This window comes from Mesoplodon densirostris, chromosome 2 (genome assembly GCF_025265405.1).
Source record: "Mesoplodon densirostris isolate mMesDen1 chromosome 2, mMesDen1 primary haplotype, whole genome shotgun sequence".
Taxonomy (NCBI): domain Eukaryota; kingdom Metazoa; phylum Chordata; class Mammalia; order Artiodactyla; family Ziphiidae; genus Mesoplodon; species Mesoplodon densirostris.
The window spans coordinates 34,060,612-34,082,144 of NC_082662.1; the positions used below are offsets into that span (position 1 = coordinate 34,060,612).

The following is a 21,533-nucleotide window of genomic DNA, read 5'->3' on the forward strand; positions in this document are numbered from 1 at the left end:
TCGAATGACCTGCTAGACCTTTGTGTTCCTGGGCTTACAAGTACCGGTAAGAATGAATCCCAGCTGTAGTAGTGTTGGAGCCCTGTCTACAGATATGACTCAGCTGTGGTTTGGATGAGGTTAGAGGGTTGGAGATAGAAAAATGTTCCTGAGGGGAAGTGACATTGTGCCAGATGATCAAGAGGAAAAAGAGATATGAATGAGGGAAATAAGGAGCTATTCTACCTGGGTAATCTAGGAATTAGGTAGTAAGGACCCTGATTCTGATCTCCCTTCTCCAAATCTAGTTTTCCCTCTGATATTTTCCCTTAACTCCCTTGTCTCTTGTTCCCCTGGCTACCCGGTCCATTGATCACATCTCCACAGTGGGCTCTCTTCATTCTGTGAGCTAACCATATGCCCTTGTTGAGCAATTGAGCAACTTTTTGATTTCCTTTGTACCCTCCTTACTGTACCTTGTGCTATTTTACTATCTTTCCTCAGGTCACAAGTTAAGCCATCTGTTCTCATTGTCATTCTGTGCTCCCATTTCCTCTTTAGCAGTTTTAGTCTTAAAGCTCAGGAGCAAGGCAAATACAGATTTGTTTCAGAATGAGAGACTAGATTTGAAATCATATATGTTTCTATAACTGTTGATGGCAAAGATTAACTAGGAATGTTTCACTGTACTCCTTTTTAGAAGCTGACTGCCCACTTATTGATGAATCAGACAAGCACCAGGAAAGCAAAGACAATTTTTTTAATTCAGTTTTGTTCATGTTCAATAAAATTCTGACTGTGAAGAGAATTCATGGTTATAATATGAGCACAAGTCTTAATCCTACAAGAAAAAAATCATATAAATGTAAGTCATATAGGAAGAGTTTGCAACCTACTTCAGACTTACTTAATTGTAATAGATGTTATACTGGAGAAAACTGTTATGAATGCAGTGAATGTGGGAAAGCCTTCAAAAAGAAGTTTCATTTTATTAGACATGAAAAAAATCATACAAGAAAAAAACCCTTTGAATGCAACGACTGTGGGAAAGCCTATAGCAGGAAGGCTCACCTTGCAACTCATCAGAAAATACATAATGGAGAGAGACCCTTTGTGTGCAGTGATTGTGGGAAAGCATTTACGCATAAAGCACAACTCGTGGTCCATCAGAGACTCCACACTGGAGAGAAGCCTTATGAATGCGGTCAATGCGGAAAATCATTCACCTGGAACTCTTCCTTTACTCAACACGTGAAATCACATACACTTGAGAACTCATTTGAATGTAAGGAATGCGGGAAAACCTTCAGGTATAGTTCATCCCTTTATAAACACTCTAGATTTCATACAGGAGAGAAACCCTATCGATGCATTGTATGCGGCAAAGCCTTTGGCAACACTTCTGTGCTTGTTACGCATCAAAGAATTCACACAGGAGAGAAACCTTATGGGTGTATTGAATGTGGCAAAGCCTTCATCAAGAAGTCTCATCTCCTCAGACATCAGATAATTCATACAGGAGAAAAGCCCTATGAATGTAGCAAATGTGGGAAAGCATTTTCCCAGAAGTCAAATCTTATTGTACATCAGAAAATTCATACGTAATATTCACTTATGAATCTGAGAAAACTTTAAATATTTAATAAACCTTATTGAGTAGAGAATTTATGGTGAGGAGAAATCCACCAATCTGAATGAACTGGAAGAATAAATTCCCATTAAAAAAACCAATGCCAATCATGTTCTGCAAGTGATAATAAAGTTTTTAGAGAAAAGGTCACAGAAAAAGTTAATTTATAAATGCACATAGAGCTTAGAAAGTAAGCATAAATTAAGCAATCAAGGAATCAGTGAAAACTACATTTACCGTCTCTGATTTTTAATTTTTATAACAAATTATACAATTATGCAAGTGAGTATAAAATATGTTTATATTATATATTATATTAAATTATATCTATTAAGAGTTTCTGCAGTAAATTTCACCATTTTTTTCTTCCAACCCTAACAGTAACATGCAAGTGAAAATGTGGTTTAATACGTAGTATGAATTTCAGTAATATTTTCACCCATTTGCTGGCACTTTTAAGGGGTATGGCAGTGTTACTGAATCTCATTCTCAAACTTGTTATAAAGATGTATAGAACTACACATATGTATAATTTAACAAGATACCAATTGAGAGGGGGAAAGCAGTTGTATTCTGTATTACAGTAAGTACTCAGTTGAGGAAAAGAAGTATTTAAATAAGTGTGTAAATAAAACATTTGCCCTTCAAATATTCCTGTTCTTTTTCATTGATGTATTTACCTAAGGTGTAAGCATAGCTCAAGTAGTAGTCAACTAGGGTATCATCTACATTTCATTTTAATAAACTAGAGTGTCATGATGCTTTGCAACTTTCAGGAAGTGAGCCTTGGGGTCTATTTTTTGTTTTCTTGTAAGAAATTGATACAGGTTTAGCTCCTAGGGGTGCCTGGAATTTACCATGTGACAGCACAGGCAGCATTAATCGAGTGGAAAAGAGCACATTTTTTTTTGCTTAGCAACTTCACTTTGGAACGTGACAGTTTGTAAGTTCCACATATTCTCTTAAAAGGATGAACCAGGGCTTCCCTGGTGGCACAGTGGTTGAGAGTCCGCCTGCCGATGCAGGGGACACGGGTCTGTGCCCCGGTCCGGGGGGATCCCACATGCTGCGGAGTGGCTGGGCCCGTGAGCCATGGCCGCTGGGCCTGCGCGTCCAAAGCCTGTGCTCCGCAACGGGAGAGGCCACAACAGTGAGAGGCCCGTGTACCGTTAAAAAAAAAAAAAAAAGGATGAACCAACCATTATTTAAGCTACAGTTTTTACTGCTGTTCACAATATTCTTTGATAATGTCAAAAAACTTTTATGCCTTTTCTTGAGTTGTGACAAAACAGCTTGAACCTAAATTCAGAAATCAAGCCTTTTCAAGTTTAAGCTCAGTTACAACTATATTACATTGTTTTTCTCTCATTGGCCATTTTTTGAAGAGTAATGCTGAGTAATGATTACAAATGAATGATAGTGCTTTTTTTTGAAGAAGCATACTAGCACTTAAGGATCTAAATTATTTACTGACTTTTTTGCTTGAACAAATGTTAGGCTCCTGAACCTTTCCGAGGCCCACTTGCACACTTACTTGTAAAATCTAGTTTTAGCAAGAACTCTGCTAAGTTATTTTAACCAGAACCCTGCACCCTCAATATCTGATCAGGTTCCTCATCCTCCATCATCCTTCAGGTGATGTCTGATCACCCTGGCCTGTCTTCAGCAGGAATCCTGTTAGGTGGATTCACCCAGAACCCTCCTTACCCGTTTTCTCTTAGTAATTTTCCACCCACTGACCCCTACCCTACTTCTTAGCTATAAATTCCTACTTGTGTATGGTGTATTCAGAGTTGAGCGCAATCTCTCCCCAACCAAAATCCCATGGCGGGCCTCCCTGGTGGCGCAAGTGGTTGAGAGTCCGCCTGCCGATGCGGGGGATACGGGTTCGTGCCCCGGTCTGGGAGGATCCCATATGCCGCGGAGCGGCTGGGCCCGTGAGCCATGGCCGCTGAGCCTGCGCGTCCGGAGCCTGCGCGTCCGGAGCCTGTGCTCCGCAACGGGGGAGGCCACAGCAGTGAGAGGCCCGCATACCGCAAAAAAAAAAAAAAAAAAAAAAATCCCATGGCAGTTGTCCCTATACCTATCACACTGGTCCTGAGTAAAGTCTGTCTTGTCATTTGCCATCTTTAACAAATGTCACTGAATACCTTTTTTCCTTAACACTTTCCCAGTTGTTTTAGGAGGTGGCATACTGGTTACACTCTTGCAGATTCAAAATTTTCTGTTACCTTCTTTCTTTTGGAATTGTCTTCAGAATCCATTTGTCAGCCACACAGGGAATTCTTTAGGTATGTATAGTCACGGGACTTGCCTTTTTTTTTTTCAAACCAACAGTTTTCTCTCATTTCCTACATGAAATCCTTGTTTTACCCTATTCAGTGCTTTCCATTCCCATCCTATCTCCCCTTCCCATGCCCATGCTTCTCATCTGAGAAACTCCAAACTATGTAAGGCTACAGGAAGAGGACACATATTAGGAGGCAGTAGGGAGCTCTACTGTTGTCGGCATGATGTGAGGTCCCCTTGGAAGAGCAGCTGTGTAGGTAGAGGTGGCAAGAGGTGTGCGATGGTCTGTGCATAAAACAAGGGAATTTTAATTGTAATATTCAGGAAGCATGTTATCTAGGTTCCATAAATTAATTCACTCCCTCAAGTGGAAGAAGGAATACAGTAGAGCAAGTTAAAATATACTTCCTTGGGCTTCCCTGGTGGCGCAGTGGTTAAGAATCCACCTGCCAATGCAGGGGACACGGGTTCAAGCCCTGGTCCAGGAAGATCCCACATGCCGCGTAGAAACTTAGCCCATGTGTCATAACTGCTGAACCTGTGCTCTAGAGCCCACAAGCCACAACTACTGAGCTCATGTGCCACAACTACTGAAGCCCATGTGTCTAGAGCCTGTGCTCTGCAACAAGAGAAGCCACCTCAATGAGAAGCCCATTCGCAATGAAGAATAACCTCTGCTTGCTGCAACTAGAGAAAGCCCACGCTCAGGAACAAAGACCCAGTGCAGCCAAAAATTAAAAAAATATATATATATATGTATATATATATATATATATATATACACTTCCTTACTGGACAAATATAAACTGCCACCTTGAGAGTTTTTGTCACTGAGCTCATTGGCTTAAGCCATACGAGATTTTGGCAAGAAGAAAACCAAAACTATGCTTAGTTCCATCCAAACATCTCAGATTCCCAGAACTCCCTAGTCTATTTGTATTCTGTGGCTGAAACAGCCATAAACAATCTAAATGAGAACTCCCTCGATTTTTCTCACCTCTAAGAGTTTGTCATACCTTGAGATTTTCTTTCTTTTTTTACTTTATAAAAAGATCACTGAAAAATACCTTCTTTCTCTTTTATTTATACACAGATGGCAGATAGGGCGTTTTCTCCCCAATGAGACTTCATTTTTTTCTGATTATATCATATATGCTAATTTTTAAGAATGAAATACAAAAAGTATAATGAAAAGAAGAAAACAGAAAAAGTGGAAAAGGCAGATCTAAGTTTAGGGGTCCTTGAGTTCTGGAAAAAGAGAGTTTAGGATTTATAAAGGTGTAAAAAAGGTAAGGGTAACTAGAAAAGCATAGAAATATAATGTGTAACTTAAAAATCTGAAGAGGGCAATAATGAAAACTTCATAAATCCAACAGAGCAGGAAAGGTGTAAGTTGCAGAAAATGATATAATAAATTGAAAGCCAAAAAAAGTAGAAATAAATAAAAACATATCAATAATAATATTAATTGCAAATGTGTTAAACTCACCTATGATGAGGAAAAAACAATGGTCTCTTATTTTTTTAGAAGCACTTTAGTGTTTTAGTAATTTCCTTTGCAAAACTAAAAGCATATTATTTCCAGTGAGCTAGTGCATACTGCTGAAAAGACAGATTGATACCACAGAAAACTTTGATTTACATTACCACAAAGATCTCATGTAATAGGAGCAGAGTAGTCCCCCCAAAGAAAAATAGGATCTGTTACCAAAAGAAGGAAGAAGAGGAAGTTCCCTGGTGGCCTAGTGGGTAGGATTCTGGGCTTTCACTGCAGTGGCCTGGGTTCAATCCCTGGTTGGGGAACTGAGATCCTGCAAGCTGCATGCTGTGGGCAGAAAAAAAAAAAAGGAAGAAGTGAGGCTGAGAAGATGTCCAATAACATTTCACCCCTTTGAACATGGACATTCTGTTATATGACCACAGTTCAATGATGAAAATTTAAAAAAATATACCACTGGTATAATACTATTCTCTAATCTATCATCCATAAAATTCCCCAATTGTCTCAATACTGTTCTTTTTTAAAGAAATTTTTAATTTTGGAATAATTTTAGGTTTACAGAAAAGTTTCAAAGCTAGTACCGAGAGTTCCCATATATCCTTCACCTATTATTGCCCCTAAAGTTAACATCTTTTATTACCAGAGCACAACTAAGAAGCCAACACCGGTTTATCACAATTAACTAAATTCCAGATTTTATTCATTTTTCACTAGTTTTTCAATAAATGTCCTTTTTCTGATCTAGGATCCAATCCAAGATACCACATTGCATTTAAACCAATAACATTTTTCTTAACAATTTTTTTTTCTGGTTCAGGATCCAAACCAGGATTACCCATTGTATTTAGTTGTCATACTTCTTCAGACTCCTTTAATCTGGAACAATTCCTCAGCCCTTCAACATCTTTCATGACACTGATATTTTTGGAGAGTACAGGCCAGTTATTTTGTAGAGTGCCCCTCAGTTTTGGTTGGTCTGATGATTCCTCATGATTAGATTCAAGTTATGCATTTGGGCAAGTATATCACATAAGTGATATTCTTAGTATTTCATGTCAGAAAGCACAATGTCAAACTTGTCTTATTACTGGTGATCTTACTTTTTCTAAATTTTATTTTAAATTTTTATTTATTTAGTTAGTTATTTACTTATTTGGCTGAGGTGGGTCTTCATTGCTGCACGCGGGCTTTCTCTAGTTGTGGCGAGCAGGGGCTACTCTTCATTGCGGTGCGCAGGCTTCTCATCATGGTGGCTTCTCTTGTTGCGGAGCACAGGATCTAGGTGTGCAGGCTTCAGTAGTTGTGGCATGCGGGCTCAGTAGTTGTGGCGCACGGGCTTAGTTGTTTCGTGGCATGTGGGATCTTCCCGGACCAGGGCTCAAAGCCGTGTCCCCTGCATTGGCAGGTGGATTCTTAACCACTGCGCCACCAGGGAAGTCCCATTACTGGTCACTTTAACTTTAATTACTTGGTTAGGGTGGCATCCACCACATTTCTACATTGTAAAATTACCATTTCTCTCTTAATTAATTACAAAGGGAAAAATGGTAATTAAGTAATTTTCAGGGGAAATAATATCCTGTTCCTCATCAAACTTTCACCAAAGTGCTAGTTTTAGCACTCTGTTAATCTACCCGTTCCCCTTCCGTCTTTTTTTTTTTTCTCCTTCTTGAATTTTTTTTTTCCCCACAGAAACCATCTCTTTGTCTCACTGAAATTCCCCCAATCTAGACTTTTCAGGTCATGTTCTCTTAAAATCATTCCAAATAGGCTTTCCCCTACACCACTCTGCTGAAACTGTTCTGGTAAAGGTCACCGATAAAATTCTACTTGCTGTATCCAATGACCAAGTCGTCGGTCTTAATTATTAACAGCTTAGGACGCGATGTAGCCCTCGGTTCTCTGTGAAGCATTTATTTCCACGTTGCTTACAGCAGCCACATTCTCCTGGTTCTCCTCCTGCTTCACTGATTTTTCCTTCTCAAGTCTCCCTGCTGAGTCCTTCTCATCTCTGCAAACTCTCATCTTGGGAATATCCCAGGGCTCTATCCTCAGACCTCTTCTCTTCTCTCTTTATACGCTCTTCATTGGTAAGCCCATTTGTCTGATGGTTTCAAAGTCTATCTATATAATGATATCTCCCAAATGTATTTCTTGTAGACATCACTCCTGAATTCAAGCATATTTGTCCAACTTCACCACCTGGTTGTCTCTAATCGGCATCTCAAACTCAACACGTTCAAAACAGGTCCTGCTCTCTCTCTTTCTCCCTAGATGTGCTCCTCTTGCAGCCTTCTCCATCTCATCTGATGGCAATTCCATCCTTTCACTTGCTCACACCTGGAACTTGGGAATCATCCTTGAGTCTCCTTTTTCTCTCATACCTTACATATGATCTACAGTAAATCAGTATCGAGTCTGCCTTCAAACTAGACCTTGAATGCAACTACTTCTCACTAGCTCTTCTGCTACTACTTGGTCTGAGCCACCATCATCTCACTTCTTGATTATTCTAATGACCTCCTAACTGGTTGTACCCTGGCTTTCTTCCAGTTTATTCTCCACACAGCAGCCAGAGTGATCATATTAAAAGTTGAGTCAGACCATGCCACTCCTCTGCCCAAAATTCTCCAGAAGCCTCTATTTTCACTCAGAGGAAAAGCTAAAGTCCTTACATTGATTACAAGTCCCTCCACAGTCTGGGCCCTCACCCCTCCTTACCTCTTTATTATTCTCCCTTCTCCAGGTACATGGTCCTCCTTGCTGTTCTTTAAATGTGTTTGGCACTTTCTGCTTCAGGTCTTTGCTCTTGCTGTTTCTTCTACCTAAAACCCTTTTTCATCTGGCATGAGTTTGCAACTTCATTTCCTTCAGGTCTTTGCTCAAATATCTCCTAAGAGAGGCCTTCCTGGACTACTCTGTTTAAAACTGCAGCCCTCCACTACTGCTTGTCCCCTTTCATTGCACTATTTTTCTCCATAACATTTATCAATATCTAATAAAATAGAACATTAGCTCCACAAGGCAGGCATTTTTGTCTGTTTTGCTCACTACTCCATACCCAAATCAATGTCTGGTATATAACAGGAACTCAGGCAACATGTTTTTGTTGAATGAATATTAGATATATGCTTACGATAAGGCCTGACAGTATACACACATTAAAAAAAAAAGAAAAAAAAGGGACTTCTCTGGTGGTCCAGTGCTTAAGAATCTGCCTTCCAATGCAGGGGATGTGGGTTCAATCCCTGGTCAGGGAACTAAGATCCCACATGCCACGGGGCAACTAAGCCCATGCACCACAACTACTGAGCTTGTGGGCCACAACTAGAGAGAAGCCCGAATGCCGCAACGAAAGATCGCATGTGCCGCAACTAAGACCCTATGCAGCCATAAATAAATTAATAAATAATAAATAATTTTTTAAAAAAAGAGAGAGAGGGGCCTCCCTGGTGGCGCAGTGGTTGAGAGTCCGCCTGCCGATGCAGGGGATACGGGTTCGTGCCCCGGTCTGGGAGGATCCCATATGCCGCGGAGCGGCTGGGCCCGTGAGCCATGGCCACTGGGCCTGCGTGTCCGGAGCCTGTGCTCCGCAACGGGAGAGGCCACAACAGTGAGAGGCCCGCATACCGCAAAAAAAAAAAAAAAAAAAAAAAAAAAAAAAAAAGAGAGAGAGAGCTGGGGCTGCGGGGTGGAGGAGAAAGGTCTGAAGAAACCTATAAAAGAGAAATTGTCCCAAACCTCGTCTGGGAAAAGCATTTTTTTTTGCATACTATAATTCATGACTTCCTTCTGGGAAAAATGATCATTCCTGATAAGCAATTTCTAAATGACTTTAATGGAATTAAGACTTGTTATAGAAACTAGTTATCCACCCAACCTGATGCCTGTTAGATACACTCTCATTTTTATAGCTCTCCAACGATTATGTAACCCTTCTCTTTTCCTATATAAACTCTTTTCCCTGAGTGAAACTTGAAATTGCCCTCTTGCTGTTCCCTTACACCTAGATTGTAATAAAGCTTTGAAACATACTCATAACTAAGCTGTCTGAAACTAAAAACCTTTTTAACAGGGATCTAATACATTAATTTACATAGTTTAGATTTTAAAACTATTTACAGATGATATGTTATTACAGTGTTACTAAGTTTAATTCTTTTTAAAAATAAAAGAAGAAACTCTTCCTTTAAATAAATTACTGTTTTCTATTTACCACGTCTATATGGCATATGTTTTCTATATGCCACGTTTATATTAATCAGTGAAAATTACGTACACGTTTCCTTTCAATATGATTCTCCATGAAGCCCAAACAACATCAAACTAGAAATCTCCGCTAGATGAAGAGGAAATCCCTGAGGCCTTACGGATATAAAACTCCGGGAGCCTTATGGGAAATGTAGTCTCTGGTGGATTTCCTCAGAGAACCCTGGGGGGAGGGTCTGGGTGGGTCGCTACTTCCGCACACGCGCAGTGGGGACCTCAGGAAGTGTTTGCGTTCCTCCACGTGTTTCAGTACTGAACGCGGGTGAGCCAGCAGGGCTTGAGGAGCAGGTGGAGAGCAGAGACCGGCTTCTCAGTTCATGTGAAGAAAGCAAAATTGTAGGTAACTCCTATGCGCGGGGGCATTTGGCTCAGAGGAAGCCGAGTAAGGGCTGTGGGCTCCTTTCTGCCCAGGTCTGGCTGGGGCGTGGCGGGCCAGTCTGCGTTGCTGTGTTGTAGGTAGTGTGGACCGCGTAGGGAGCCCTCGCCTGTGCGTTGAACTGTAACTCATCTCATTCCACAAGATTTTTGACTCGCCGAAGGCAGTAAACCACTTCAAAGCGGCGGGGAAGAGAACCAATACAGCCAGTGCCAGACACTGTTAAGCACATTATTTTAAAGTATTGGCATTTGTTTATCACGATGACTTTGTAAGTGTACTCATCGTTTTACAGGGAGGTATGAAGCTGCTTCAAATCACACAACTAGTTAGTGGAGGAGCGAGTATTCAAACTCAGTGCCATTTTACCCAAATTTAATTATTTTTGCAACATAGTACTTTGCCTAAAACAAAGAGTTAGTTTGTATTCTTGAGGAGTGAATGCTAAATGAACTTCAACTTGTGATCATTGTTATTGAGAGAACTCTTGGTGTCTCTGCAGGAAGACTGTGTAATTGAACCTGAGGGTCCCTCTTGCGTATTCCTGCCTGTTTCAGTTTCCAGCGGCCCTGGTTAAAATCTACAAAAAGCCAACCCAGGGCCACAGGATGGTGAGTTTAAAGAATCGCGGCCCAACGTGAAGGTTCCTGTTGAAGGAGTGTTGCTTCTCCATCAGATTAACCCCGGGAAGAGGCTCTCCTGACCTGTGACTTTTTAACCCCATTTCAGTTGAGACAAGAATCAACTTCTGTCTCTACTATCTAGTGAGAGTAGGGCTTGACTCATGGCATTACATGTAGGTACCATCAAGGACTGTGTTTATGGAGGTGTTGTCCCAAATGTTTGAGGAGAGAGGTGAGAATTACAGAAAATGAAGTATGGGTTTATGTGGTCAGGCTCCACAGGAAAATGAAACTCACTGGAGGAGAATGAGGGTATGGTCAAGGGAAAGAAGAATCAAGAGCTACTACAGAAGAAATTCTGCTTCTTTCCTAAACACATTTATTCATTCCCCTTCTCTCTTTCTCTCTCTCTCAGGCTCTCACAAACACACATTCACACCAGTGCGTTCCCTTCCTCATTGCTTCCTTCACAATTAAGCTGGCTCCTTACTATTTTAGTTGTCATATTTGCCCTTTGGGGTTATGCTGATTCCCTTTCTTCCCTTACCTAAATGCAGAACTAGTTTACAGAGTAATCACAGCCTCATGGTGCTAGGAGGACTTTTAGGAGTCTTCTGGTTCTGCTTCTTCATTTTAAGGAGATGGCAGTTGAGTGCTAGAGTCCCACAGCTTGTTAGTGGCTGAGTCAGGCCTGAAATCCAGTCTTCAATTCCCAGACTGTTCTTTTTCCTGCATCACAGTTCAGAAGTTTTGCCACGGGTCTTACCTGGTGGTGCAGTGGTTAAGAATCCGCCTGCCAATACAGGGTACACGGGTTTGAGCCCTGGTCTGGGAAGATCCCACATGCCGCGGAGCAACTAAACCCATGCGCCACAACTACTGAAGCCTGTGCGCCTAGAGCCCGTGCTCTGCAACAAGAGAAGCCACCTCAACGAGAAGCCCGCGCACTGCAATGAAGAGTAGCCCCCACTTGCTACAACTAGAGAAAGCCCATGGGCAACAATGAAGACCTAGCGCAGCCAAAAATTAAAAAAATAAAAATAAAAAAAAGTTTTGCCGCACCGCAGCGGCATGCAGTATCTTAGTTCCCTGCCCAGGGATTGAACAGGTGCCCCCTGCAGTGGAAGTGTGGAGTCTTAACCACTCGCCTGCCAGGGAAATTCTCTGCATCACAGTTCAGGTGGGCCAAAGTTGCTTAATAAGTTTCTTTTGAAAACATGTAACAAGGAGTTTGAGTCATTCAGCAAATATTTGCTGAGTGTATGTTGTGGACCAAACACCATTCTGGTACTTGGTGTACCACAGTGAGCAAAACAGAATCTATGTTTTTCATGGAGGTAGAGAAACAAAAACCAAATAAACAGATACACAATCTGTCATTTGATAGTAGGTGCAATGGAGAAAAAGACAGAGTATGGGTGTACAGAGTGGTGGTGACCGTGAGGGAGGAAGCTCTTTTATCTGAGGTTGTCAAGAAAAGCCTCACTGCTAAGTGACCTGTAAGCAGAGACCTGAAGGAATTTAGAGAGTGAGCTGTGCAGTATCTCGATTTTTCCCTGTGGGAGAACAGCCCAGGCAGAAGAGATGTGCAGAGATCCTGAGTAATCATCCTTGGTATTTTGGAGGAAGAGCAAGAAAGCTGAACGTCTGATCAGAGTGACTGTAGGAGGGTGCTTGAAGGATTGAGGTAGATGAGGTTAGAAGAGGTGGAACCAAGATGTTGTAGGGCATTACAGACCTTTGTTTAAATTTTACATGTGTATTTTTAAACTATATATTTACATGTATATATATGTATATATTTGAAAAAATAATACATTATAAACATTTAGAAAGTACAAATATGTAAAAAAATAAAATAGAAGTTACATATGATTCTGCTGTCTTTACAACCCTAAATAGCAATTATTTACATTTTTGTAAATAGCTATTATTTATTTGCAGAGAACACCAAGCTTGTGTGTCTCTGTATCTGCGTGCATATTCTTTTAAAAGGGGAGGGGAGGATCATGTTATATATTTTAACGTACTTTTTTCACCTACAAATATAAATGGAACCTCTTTCCAAAGCAATATCTTTATACAGCATCTTTTTTTTAATCAACACTTTTAATGGACATTTAAGCTATCATCTTTTTTTTTAAAATCAACACTCTATTAATGGACATTTAAGCTATTGTCTGTTTTCATATTATAAGCAATGATATAAAAACATTATTTTTCATCTTTCCCTTTCTCCCCTTTTTTATTTTTAAAAATAGTCACAGTCTTATTGAGTGCTTACCACATATTGTTCTGAGTGGTTTCCATGCATTCACTTATTTAATCCTCGTAAAAATCCTATGATGTGTGTACTATTATCGTCAGCATTTTGCAGATAAGAAAACTGAAGTATAGAGTAGTTAAGTGACTTTCTCAGGGTCATTGCTGCTAGTAAGTTGGAGTAGCTGAATTTGAACTCGGTTGCCCGGCTCCAGAACTCAGGCTTTTAATTTTCATATCCATCAATTTTTATTTCTTTGGGATAAGTTTCTGGGAGAAAAGAAATCACTAGATCAGAAATTAACAATAAATTGTAATAGATCAATGGGCAGAAATGTATACACCTACCCAAGAGAGACCATCCTTATCCAAGTTCTGTGATCATATCAGGATTAAAAGTGGACAAGTTGGTCTTTCTATAACATGGACTTCCCTGCTTGTTTGAAAGGTCATTCTTCCCCCAGTAACGTTTTTTTGTAGCTGGCATATGGGTACTTATTTCTAGGCTGGAAAGGCAGGGGACTCCCCCTGTCTTGTTTTTGTAGATCAGTGTCCTTTCTCATGAGCTGCAGAAAGCGACCAACTTCCAGGCAAGATATCCATCCATCCATACGTCTATCCATCCATTTATTCATTCAAATTCCACTTTGCTTTCTGGTGAATTTGAAGTGACTTGTAAGACTCCATATATTAAAGTGGAAAAGTATTAATAGGTAAGAATATAAATGGGAAAAATATAGATTGAAATTTAAATTGAAGAAAAATTAGAAAATTGATATGGAGGCCGTAGGGTCTGAACATGCTTTGTAATGTTGAGATGCAAATTTATGCTTAATCTTGGCAGTCATAAAAACAGGATACCCAATCGGTGAAGTTATTGGCCATGTCCTAGAGAGTAAGGTATAACAATTCCATAGATAAAGATTTTCCTGGCACTTATCGTGAAAGAAAAAAATTTGATGATTTGTCATAAATGAGTAGCCGTTTTCATATGACTGTTTTTCAGTGTCCCTTTGTATAAGCAGAATACATGAGGCCAAAACAATGCTCGGTGAACTTAGTATTATCTTATTCCTTCTCTTCCTCTCCCTCTCTCCATATATATGTATGTATACGTATGTATATATACGTATGTGTGTATATGTATATAGTGGGACAGTTTTAATATGATTTTCTTCTATCACAAATTTTAATTCTAAATCAAGTACGTAGTTTTTAGTTATTCTAGGTAACTTACTGCAAACTCTGAACATATGAACATAATTAGAGGAATTGCTCTGAATCCTCTCCACGTGCCCCAGTGGTCCTCACTTCAGGTCGAAAATGAATATACTATTACAGGGATCAGTGACATTCCAGGATGTGGCCGTGGACTTCACCCTGGAGGAGTGGCAGCTGCTGGGATATGCTCAGAGGAAGCTGTATTGGGATGTGATGCTGGAGAACTTTAGAAACCTCATCTCAGTGGGTAAGGACAATTTCCCTGTGTAACTCAGGATATACTAATCGTACCCTTCCTTTAAGACTTGAGAAACCTGTGAACATTCTGAAGCATTAGTAAGTTTGACCCCGAATTTTAGTGGTCAAAGAATCTTTTTCTTTGTTTTTGCTATTTCTGTTTGTTTGTTTGTTTATTTATGGCCGTGTTGGGTGTTCTTCGCTTGCATGTGGGCTTTCTGTTTCTCTAGTGTGGCGAGCAGGGGCTTCTCTTCGTTGTGGTGCGTGGGCTTCTCATTTCGGTGGCTTCTCTTGTTACGGAGCACGGGCTCTAGGTGCGTGGGCTTCAGTAGTTGTGGCACATGGGCTTAGTAGTTAGGACTGCGAGCTCTAGAGAGCAGGCTTGGTAGTTGTGGTGCACGGGCCTCGTTGCTCCTCGGCATGTGGGATCTTCCCGGACCAGGGCTCGAGCCCTTGTCCCCTGCGTTGGCAGGTGGATTCTTAACCACTGCGCCACCAGCTTAGTCCAGTCAAAGATTCATAATCCCCTTTGGGGATCAGGTAGTATGTTTAATGCTTCTGCCTCCCAAATGAAGAAGGGTCTTTTCTCTTCTAAAGTTTGTTATCTTCACAGGCCCTAAGACTCCAGGAGACAAACCCGAATTGTGAGGTAGTCGTTTGTTCCTAGCACTTTGTCCCCAGTTCTGTGTTGTTTCCCATGAACAGGGTGTCCAGTCACCAAAACAAAAGTGATCTTCAAGGTGGAGCAAGGACAAGAGCCATGGATGGTGGAGGGAGAGAACCCACATTGGCACTCTCCAGGTGAGTCAGAGAAAGCAGGTAGATGGGAGTCTCTGGAACTGAGATCCCAGTTGGTGAGTGAGGGACAGGCGCCTCTGAAATACTTTGTAGGAAGCACCTCTTAAAACCACACACCTTTGAAAGTGACTGGGTACACCTGACACAACATCCTCAGATCCCCAGATGACACCTCCACTTCCACTCTGCCACGTGGCTGCTCTTTCTGTTTCTCAGTTCTTGTGTGGGAGGATGTCCTTCCTCTCTGCTCTGGCTCCTCACGCTGCCTGTTCCATCGAAGTGCTTGTTGGTTCTCTCAGTTCCTAGAATCCTGATTCTTCTTCCCTCCTCAGCATGATGGCAGATCTTTCCATACATCTATTTCTAATAATGTAATCAGATTGTGTTTATTTGAGAAATAAGGAATGAGGTAAGAGTCCAAATTGTTACACTAATAAGGTTCTCCCTTGATGGAAGGCAAGCTCAGAAACAGTGAAGAATTGCCTTCTCCTCCATTTTCCCTAACATTATTATATCAGTGGACTTAGCATTTGTAGGGTTTTGAGCAGTGATGATGTTGTTTTGGACATGGTGTGGCACCATAGTAACAGCAGTCAGAGTTAACTTTCTTAACCACACAGCATATAAAGGCAAAAGTTGGTAAAGCCTAGGAGTCTTATGGTTCAGATCCCCAGAAATAATGGAATCTGTATGTGTGGAAACCAAAATGTGAAATTTGAGTTAAAGAGTGTGGTGTCAGGGGCAAAGCAGAGTTTTGGAGGCTAGTACGTCTGGAAGGTTGAAAGAGGTTATAAAAAAATAGGATTATTTTTCAGGAAAAATTCTTATCAAGTAGTAGAAATAACTGATGATAGAAGCAAAAGAATTGACATCTGGTCTCTTTTCAATGTTCTGCTGAGCCTCTGTGTTCCTGGGTATGTGTAGGCATTGGAGAATGAATCCTAGCAGAAGTGGAGTTGGAGAACTTTCTACAAATAGGCCTCAACTGTGGCTTGGGTGGCTAGAGAGGATATAGGAAAGTGCCTATAGGTAAAAGGGAGTTAATGGCTTGACAGTTCTTTGGTGGTTGTGTGCAGGATGAGGAAGGAGAAGAAGTGTGTGAAGGAGACTCGGGAGCATCCTAACAGGATAACTTAATTATTAGATGTTGTAGATTTTGACTCTGGTCAAATTTCCCCAACCCAGTCTAGCTCTTCTCATTTCTCAGAATGCCTTTATCTCCTTGTTCCCCTGGTTACTCTCCTCATTGATTCCTCTGAAATGGCTCTCCCCACTCTCAGAGCTACTCTGCATCCTTGTTAAGAGCCCTTTTTAACTTTCTTTGTCACTGTTATAACATTACTTTGTGCCTGTTTTATCATCTTTCACAGAATGGAAAGTCATATTTATAAATAGAAAAAGCTACTTGTTCTCATTATTGTTTTCCAGAAGCCTCCATTTCAGCAGTTTCTTCTTAATGCCCAGGGCAGGACAAATACAGATTTCTTTTTTGTTTTGTAGTCCAGAATGGGAGACTAGACCTGAAACCAGAGACTTTTTGCATGTGTGTGGTAAAAAAAAAAGCATAATATGAAACTTACCCTCATTGGCAAACTTTTAAGTGTATAGTACAATATTGTTAACTGTATGCACGTTGGTGTACAGGGGATCTCCAGAACTTCCTCATCTTGCAGGACTGAAACTCTAAACCCATTGAACAACTCGCCATTTCCCACTCCTCCCTGCCCCTGGCAACCACTACTCTACTTTCTGCTTATATAGGTTTGACTATTTAAAATACCTTATGTAAATGCTATCATGCAGTTTTTGTCCTTCTGTGACTGGCTGATTTCACTTAGCCTAATGTCCTTGATGTTCATCCATGTTGTAGCACATGAAGGATTTCCTTCTTTTTTTTTTTTTTTTTTTTTTGTGGTACGTGGGCTTCTCACTGTTGTGGCCTCTCCTGTTGCGGAGCACAGGCTCCGGATGCGCAGGCTCAGCGGCCATGGCTCACGGGCCCAGCCGCTCCGCGGCATGTGGGATCTTCCCAGACCGGGGCACGAACCCGTGTCCCCTGCATCGGCAGGTGGACTCTCAACCACTGCGCCACCAGGGAAGCCCTCCTTCTTTTTTAAAGTATGTATATACCATATTTCCTTTATCCATTCATCTGTCAGTGGACATTTAGATTGTTTTCAACTCTTGGCTATTGTGAATAATGCTGCAGTGAGCACAGGAGTGCTAATATCTCTAGGAAATCCTGTTTTCAATTCTTTTGATAAATACCCAGAAGTGGGATTGCTGGATGATATGGTGGTTCAATTTTTGATATTTTGAGGAAACTCCATACCATTTTCCATAGTGGCTGTACCATTTTACATGCACACCAACAGTACACCAGTGTTCTAATTTCTCCACATTCTTGCCAACACTTGTTATATTTTTTGTTTGTTTTTTAATGGACATCCTAACAGGTGTGAGGTGATATCTTATTGTGGTTTTGAATTGCAATTCCCTGATAATTAGTGATGTTGAGCATCTTTTCATATACCTGTTGACCATTTGTATGTCTCCTTTGGAGAAATGTCTATTAAAGTTCTTTGCCCATTTTTTGCTATTGAGTTGTAAGGGTTCCTTATATATTTTGGATATTAACAACTTATCCAATATATGTTTTAAAAATATTTTTTCCCATTCTGTAGGTTGCCTTTTCACTCTATTAATTGTTTCCTTTTCTTGACGGAAACTTTTTAGTTTGCTGTAGTACCACTTGTCTATTTTTGCTCTTTTTGTCAGTGCTTTTGGTTCCCTATCCAAGAAATCATTGTGAGCACCAATATTCTGAAGTTTTCCCCTATCTTTTCTTCTAGGAGTTTTATAGTTTCAGATCTTATGTTTAAGTCTTTAATACATTTTGAGTTGATTTTTGTGTGTGGTGTAAGATTGGGGTCCAATTTCACTCTTTTACATGTGGGTATCTGGTTTTCCCAGCACTATTTGTTGAAGAAACTATTCTTTCCCCATTGTGTTGTCTTGGCACACTTCTTGAAGACCATATGTGCGTGGGCTTATTTCTGGGATCTCTGTTCTTTTCCGTTGGTCTATATGTCTGTCTTTATGCCAGTACCGTAAAGTACAGTTTTGATTACTGTAATTTTGTGATGTGATTTCAAGACAGGAAATGTGAGGCCTGTTGCTTTGTTCTTACTCAAGATTGCTTCAGCTCTTGGGAGTCCTTCGTGGTTCCATACGAATTTTAGAATTGCTTTTTCTTTTTTTTTAGTTAATTAATTTATTTTTAAATTTATTTTTGGCTGCATTGGTTCTTTGTTGCTGTGCGAGCCCAGACAAGGGCTCAAACCCTTGTCCCCTGCATTGGCAAGTGAATTCTTCTTTTTTATATATATAAATTTATTTATTTTATTGATTGATTTTTGGCTGCATTGGGTCTTCATTGCTGTGCACGGGCTTTCTCTAGTTGCAGCAAGCGGGGGCTACTCTTCGTGGTGGTGCGCGGGCTTCTTATTGGGGTGTCTCCTCTTGTTGCAGAGCATGGGCTCTAGGCGCGTGGGCTTCAGTAGTTGTGGCACACGGGCTCAGTAGTTGTGGCTCGTGGGCTCCAGAGTGCAGGCTCAGTAATTGTGGCACACAGGCTTAGTTGCTCTGCAGCATGTGGGATCTTCCCAGACCAGGGCTTGAACCCGTGTCCCCTGCATTGGCAGGCGGATTCTTAACCATTGTGCCACCAGGGAAGTCCCGGCAGGAGGATTCTTAACCATTGCACCACCAGGGAAGGCCCCTAGAATTGCTTTTTCAAATTCTGCAAAAAATTCCACTGGGATTGCACTTAATCTGTAGATACATTTGGGTACATTTGGGACATTTTAACAGTAGTCCATGAACACAGAAAATGGAAAATGTCTTTCCATTTATTTGTGTTTTCTTTAATCTCTTTCAGAAGTGTTCTGTAGTTGTCAGTGTACAGGTCTTTCATCTCCTTTATTTTATTCTTTTTGATGCTATTGTAAATGGATTGTTTTCTTAATTTCCTTTTCAGATTGTTTGCTTTTAGGGTATAGAAAGACAACTGATTTTTTTATGTTGATTTTGTATCCTACAACTTTGGTGAATTTGTTAGTTCTAAGAGTTTTTTCATGGAATCTTTAGGGTTTTCTGAATACAAGATCATGTCATCAATGAACAGAGATTCTTTTACTTCTTCCTTCCCCATTTGGATGTTTTTGTTTCTTTTTCTTACCTAATTGGTCTAGCTAGGATTTTAGTACTATGTTGACTAGAAGTGGTCAGAATTGGCATCCTTGCCCGAAAACATAGACTTTAAAAATTTCTTTCTATTACATGATATTGGAAGGAGTAACTGAGAATGTTTCATTTTACTCCTTTTTAGAAGTTATCTGCTTACTTGATGATGAGCTAGAGGGACAGGAAGGAGAAGGAAGCAAAGACAGTTTTTTGAACCAAGGTATGTTCACCTTCAAGAAAACACTGACCAACGAGACAGTCCAAAATTGTAATCTGAATATAAATTTTATTTCTTCAAGACAAAAACAGCATAAATGTGAATCAAATGGAAAGTGTTTGCAACCTAACTTATACTTTCTTAGTTATAATAAAAGTTATATCAGAGAAAACTCTTACGAATACAAGGAATGTGGAAAAGCCTTCAAAAACAAGTTGTGTCTTATTAGACATGAAAGAAAGCACAGAAGGAAAAAAACCTTTGGGTGCAGTGAATGTGGGAAAACCTTCCAAAAGAAGTCTCATCTCATTAGACATGAAAAAGAGCATACAAGGAAAAAAAAAACCTTTGAATGCAGTGACTGTGGGAAAGCCTTTAACAGTAAGGGACACCTTGCAGCTCATCAAAAAATTCATAGTGGAGAGAGACCCTTTGTGTGCAGTGATTGTGGGAAAGCTTTTACGCATAAAGCACAACTCGTGGTCCATCAGAGACTCCACACTGGAGAGAAGCCTTATGAATGTGGTCAATGTGGGAAATCATTCACGTGGAACTCCTCCTTTACTCAGCATGTGAAATCACACACACCTGAGAACTCATTTGAATGTAAGGAGTGTGGGAAAAGCTTCAAGTACGGTTCATCCCTTTATAAACACTCCAGAATCCATACAGGCGAGAAACCATACCAATGCAGAGAATGTGGCAAAGCCTTTGCAGACTCATCAGTGTTGGTCATGCATCAGAGAATTCATACAGGCGAGAAACCCCACGGGTGCACTGAATGTGGCAAAGCCTTCATCAAGAGATCACATCTCCTTAAACATTACTCAACTCACAGCAGAGCAACAAAATAAATGCAACACATGTGGGAAATCTTTTAACTGGAAGATACATCTTATTCTCCATCAAAGAAGTCATAAAAACAAGGGAGCTTTGTAAATGTGGGAAAACTTAAAATTAGCCTTTTATTGAAGCAGCAAAGAATTCATCATGAGAAAAACCCTATCAGTTGAATAAATGTGGAAAAGCATGTTCTGAAATTCATGTTCTATAAGTGATATTACTAATTTTATTGAAAAGATTACAGAATATTTTGAGCTACAGACAACTTTACAGTAAAACTGAGGAAGTTGTGAAAAATTGAATAATTAAGGCATCAGACTCACTATAATTGCATGTGTACACTGCCCCTGATTTATGATTTTTACACAATTTATACAAATGTCTGCATTGCTTAAGAAATTTGTATAACCGTGGGTTTGAAATACATGCTATGCACATTATACAAAATTTTATCTGTTATAACGATGGTTGCATAACATTGTGAACGTACTTAATGCCAGTGAATTGTACACTTAAAAATGGTTTAGATACTACATTTTATGTTCTGTACATTTTACTACAATAAAAAATGTATAAATAAAACTTAAACCCCTTCTAAAATTATATCTATTAAGATCTCTGGTAAATACCATCATTGTCTCTTCAAAGCCTAAAATCACCATATCCAGAATTGCCAAATATAAATGAAATAATATGGTTTATTATGTAGGATGAAAGTCAGTGCTGTGAACTTGATCTCTAACCATTTTGTGGCACTATGAATAATTACGGCAGTTGTTACTGAGCCTTCTTGAGCCTCCTCTTAAATAATAGTCAGGGACAGTTACGAAGTCTTCTGCTCTGCTCAGCTGAGGACATTGTGTAATATGTTTTCTTCTCTCTGCAAAACGTGCGTGTGTGTGTGTGTGTGTGTGTGTGTGTGTGTGTGTATGTGCGTGTGTGTATTTAATCCTGATTAACCGGACACTGAAGAAGACAGCTGTGTTCTGTATTACTCTAAGCACTTAGTACAGGGAAAGAGGCATTTCTCCAGATAAATAGTC

At 40.2% G+C, this 21,533-nt stretch overlaps 1 protein-coding gene across 10 annotated transcripts in view; it reads left to right on the plus strand.

The window, feature by feature from the left end:
- The window catches only part of ZNF684 (zinc finger protein 684), a 57,000-nt gene extending 36,008 nt beyond the window's left edge, over positions 1-20,992 (plus strand). For 3 of the 10 annotated variants that reach the window (XM_060089593.1, XM_060089592.1, XM_060089594.1), the window contains 4 exons: positions 10,547-10,655; positions 14,271-14,397; positions 15,093-15,188; positions 19,576-20,992. In XM_060089593.1, coding sequence (XP_059945576.1) covers positions 10,653-10,655; positions 14,271-14,397; positions 15,093-15,188; positions 19,576-20,501 — 1,152 coding nt within the window. In that variant the 5' untranslated portion in view covers positions 10,547-10,652 and the 3' untranslated portion in view covers positions 20,502-20,992. Of the gene's footprint in view, positions 1-679; positions 2,229-9,883; positions 10,009-10,546; positions 10,656-14,270; positions 14,398-15,092; positions 15,189-19,575 lie in introns of those variants that run through there. The other 7 variants (XM_060089596.1, XM_060089597.1, XM_060089599.1 and 4 more) reach the window with 5 other exon arrangements.
- The last annotated feature ends 541 nt before the right edge of the window (positions 20,993-21,533 follow it).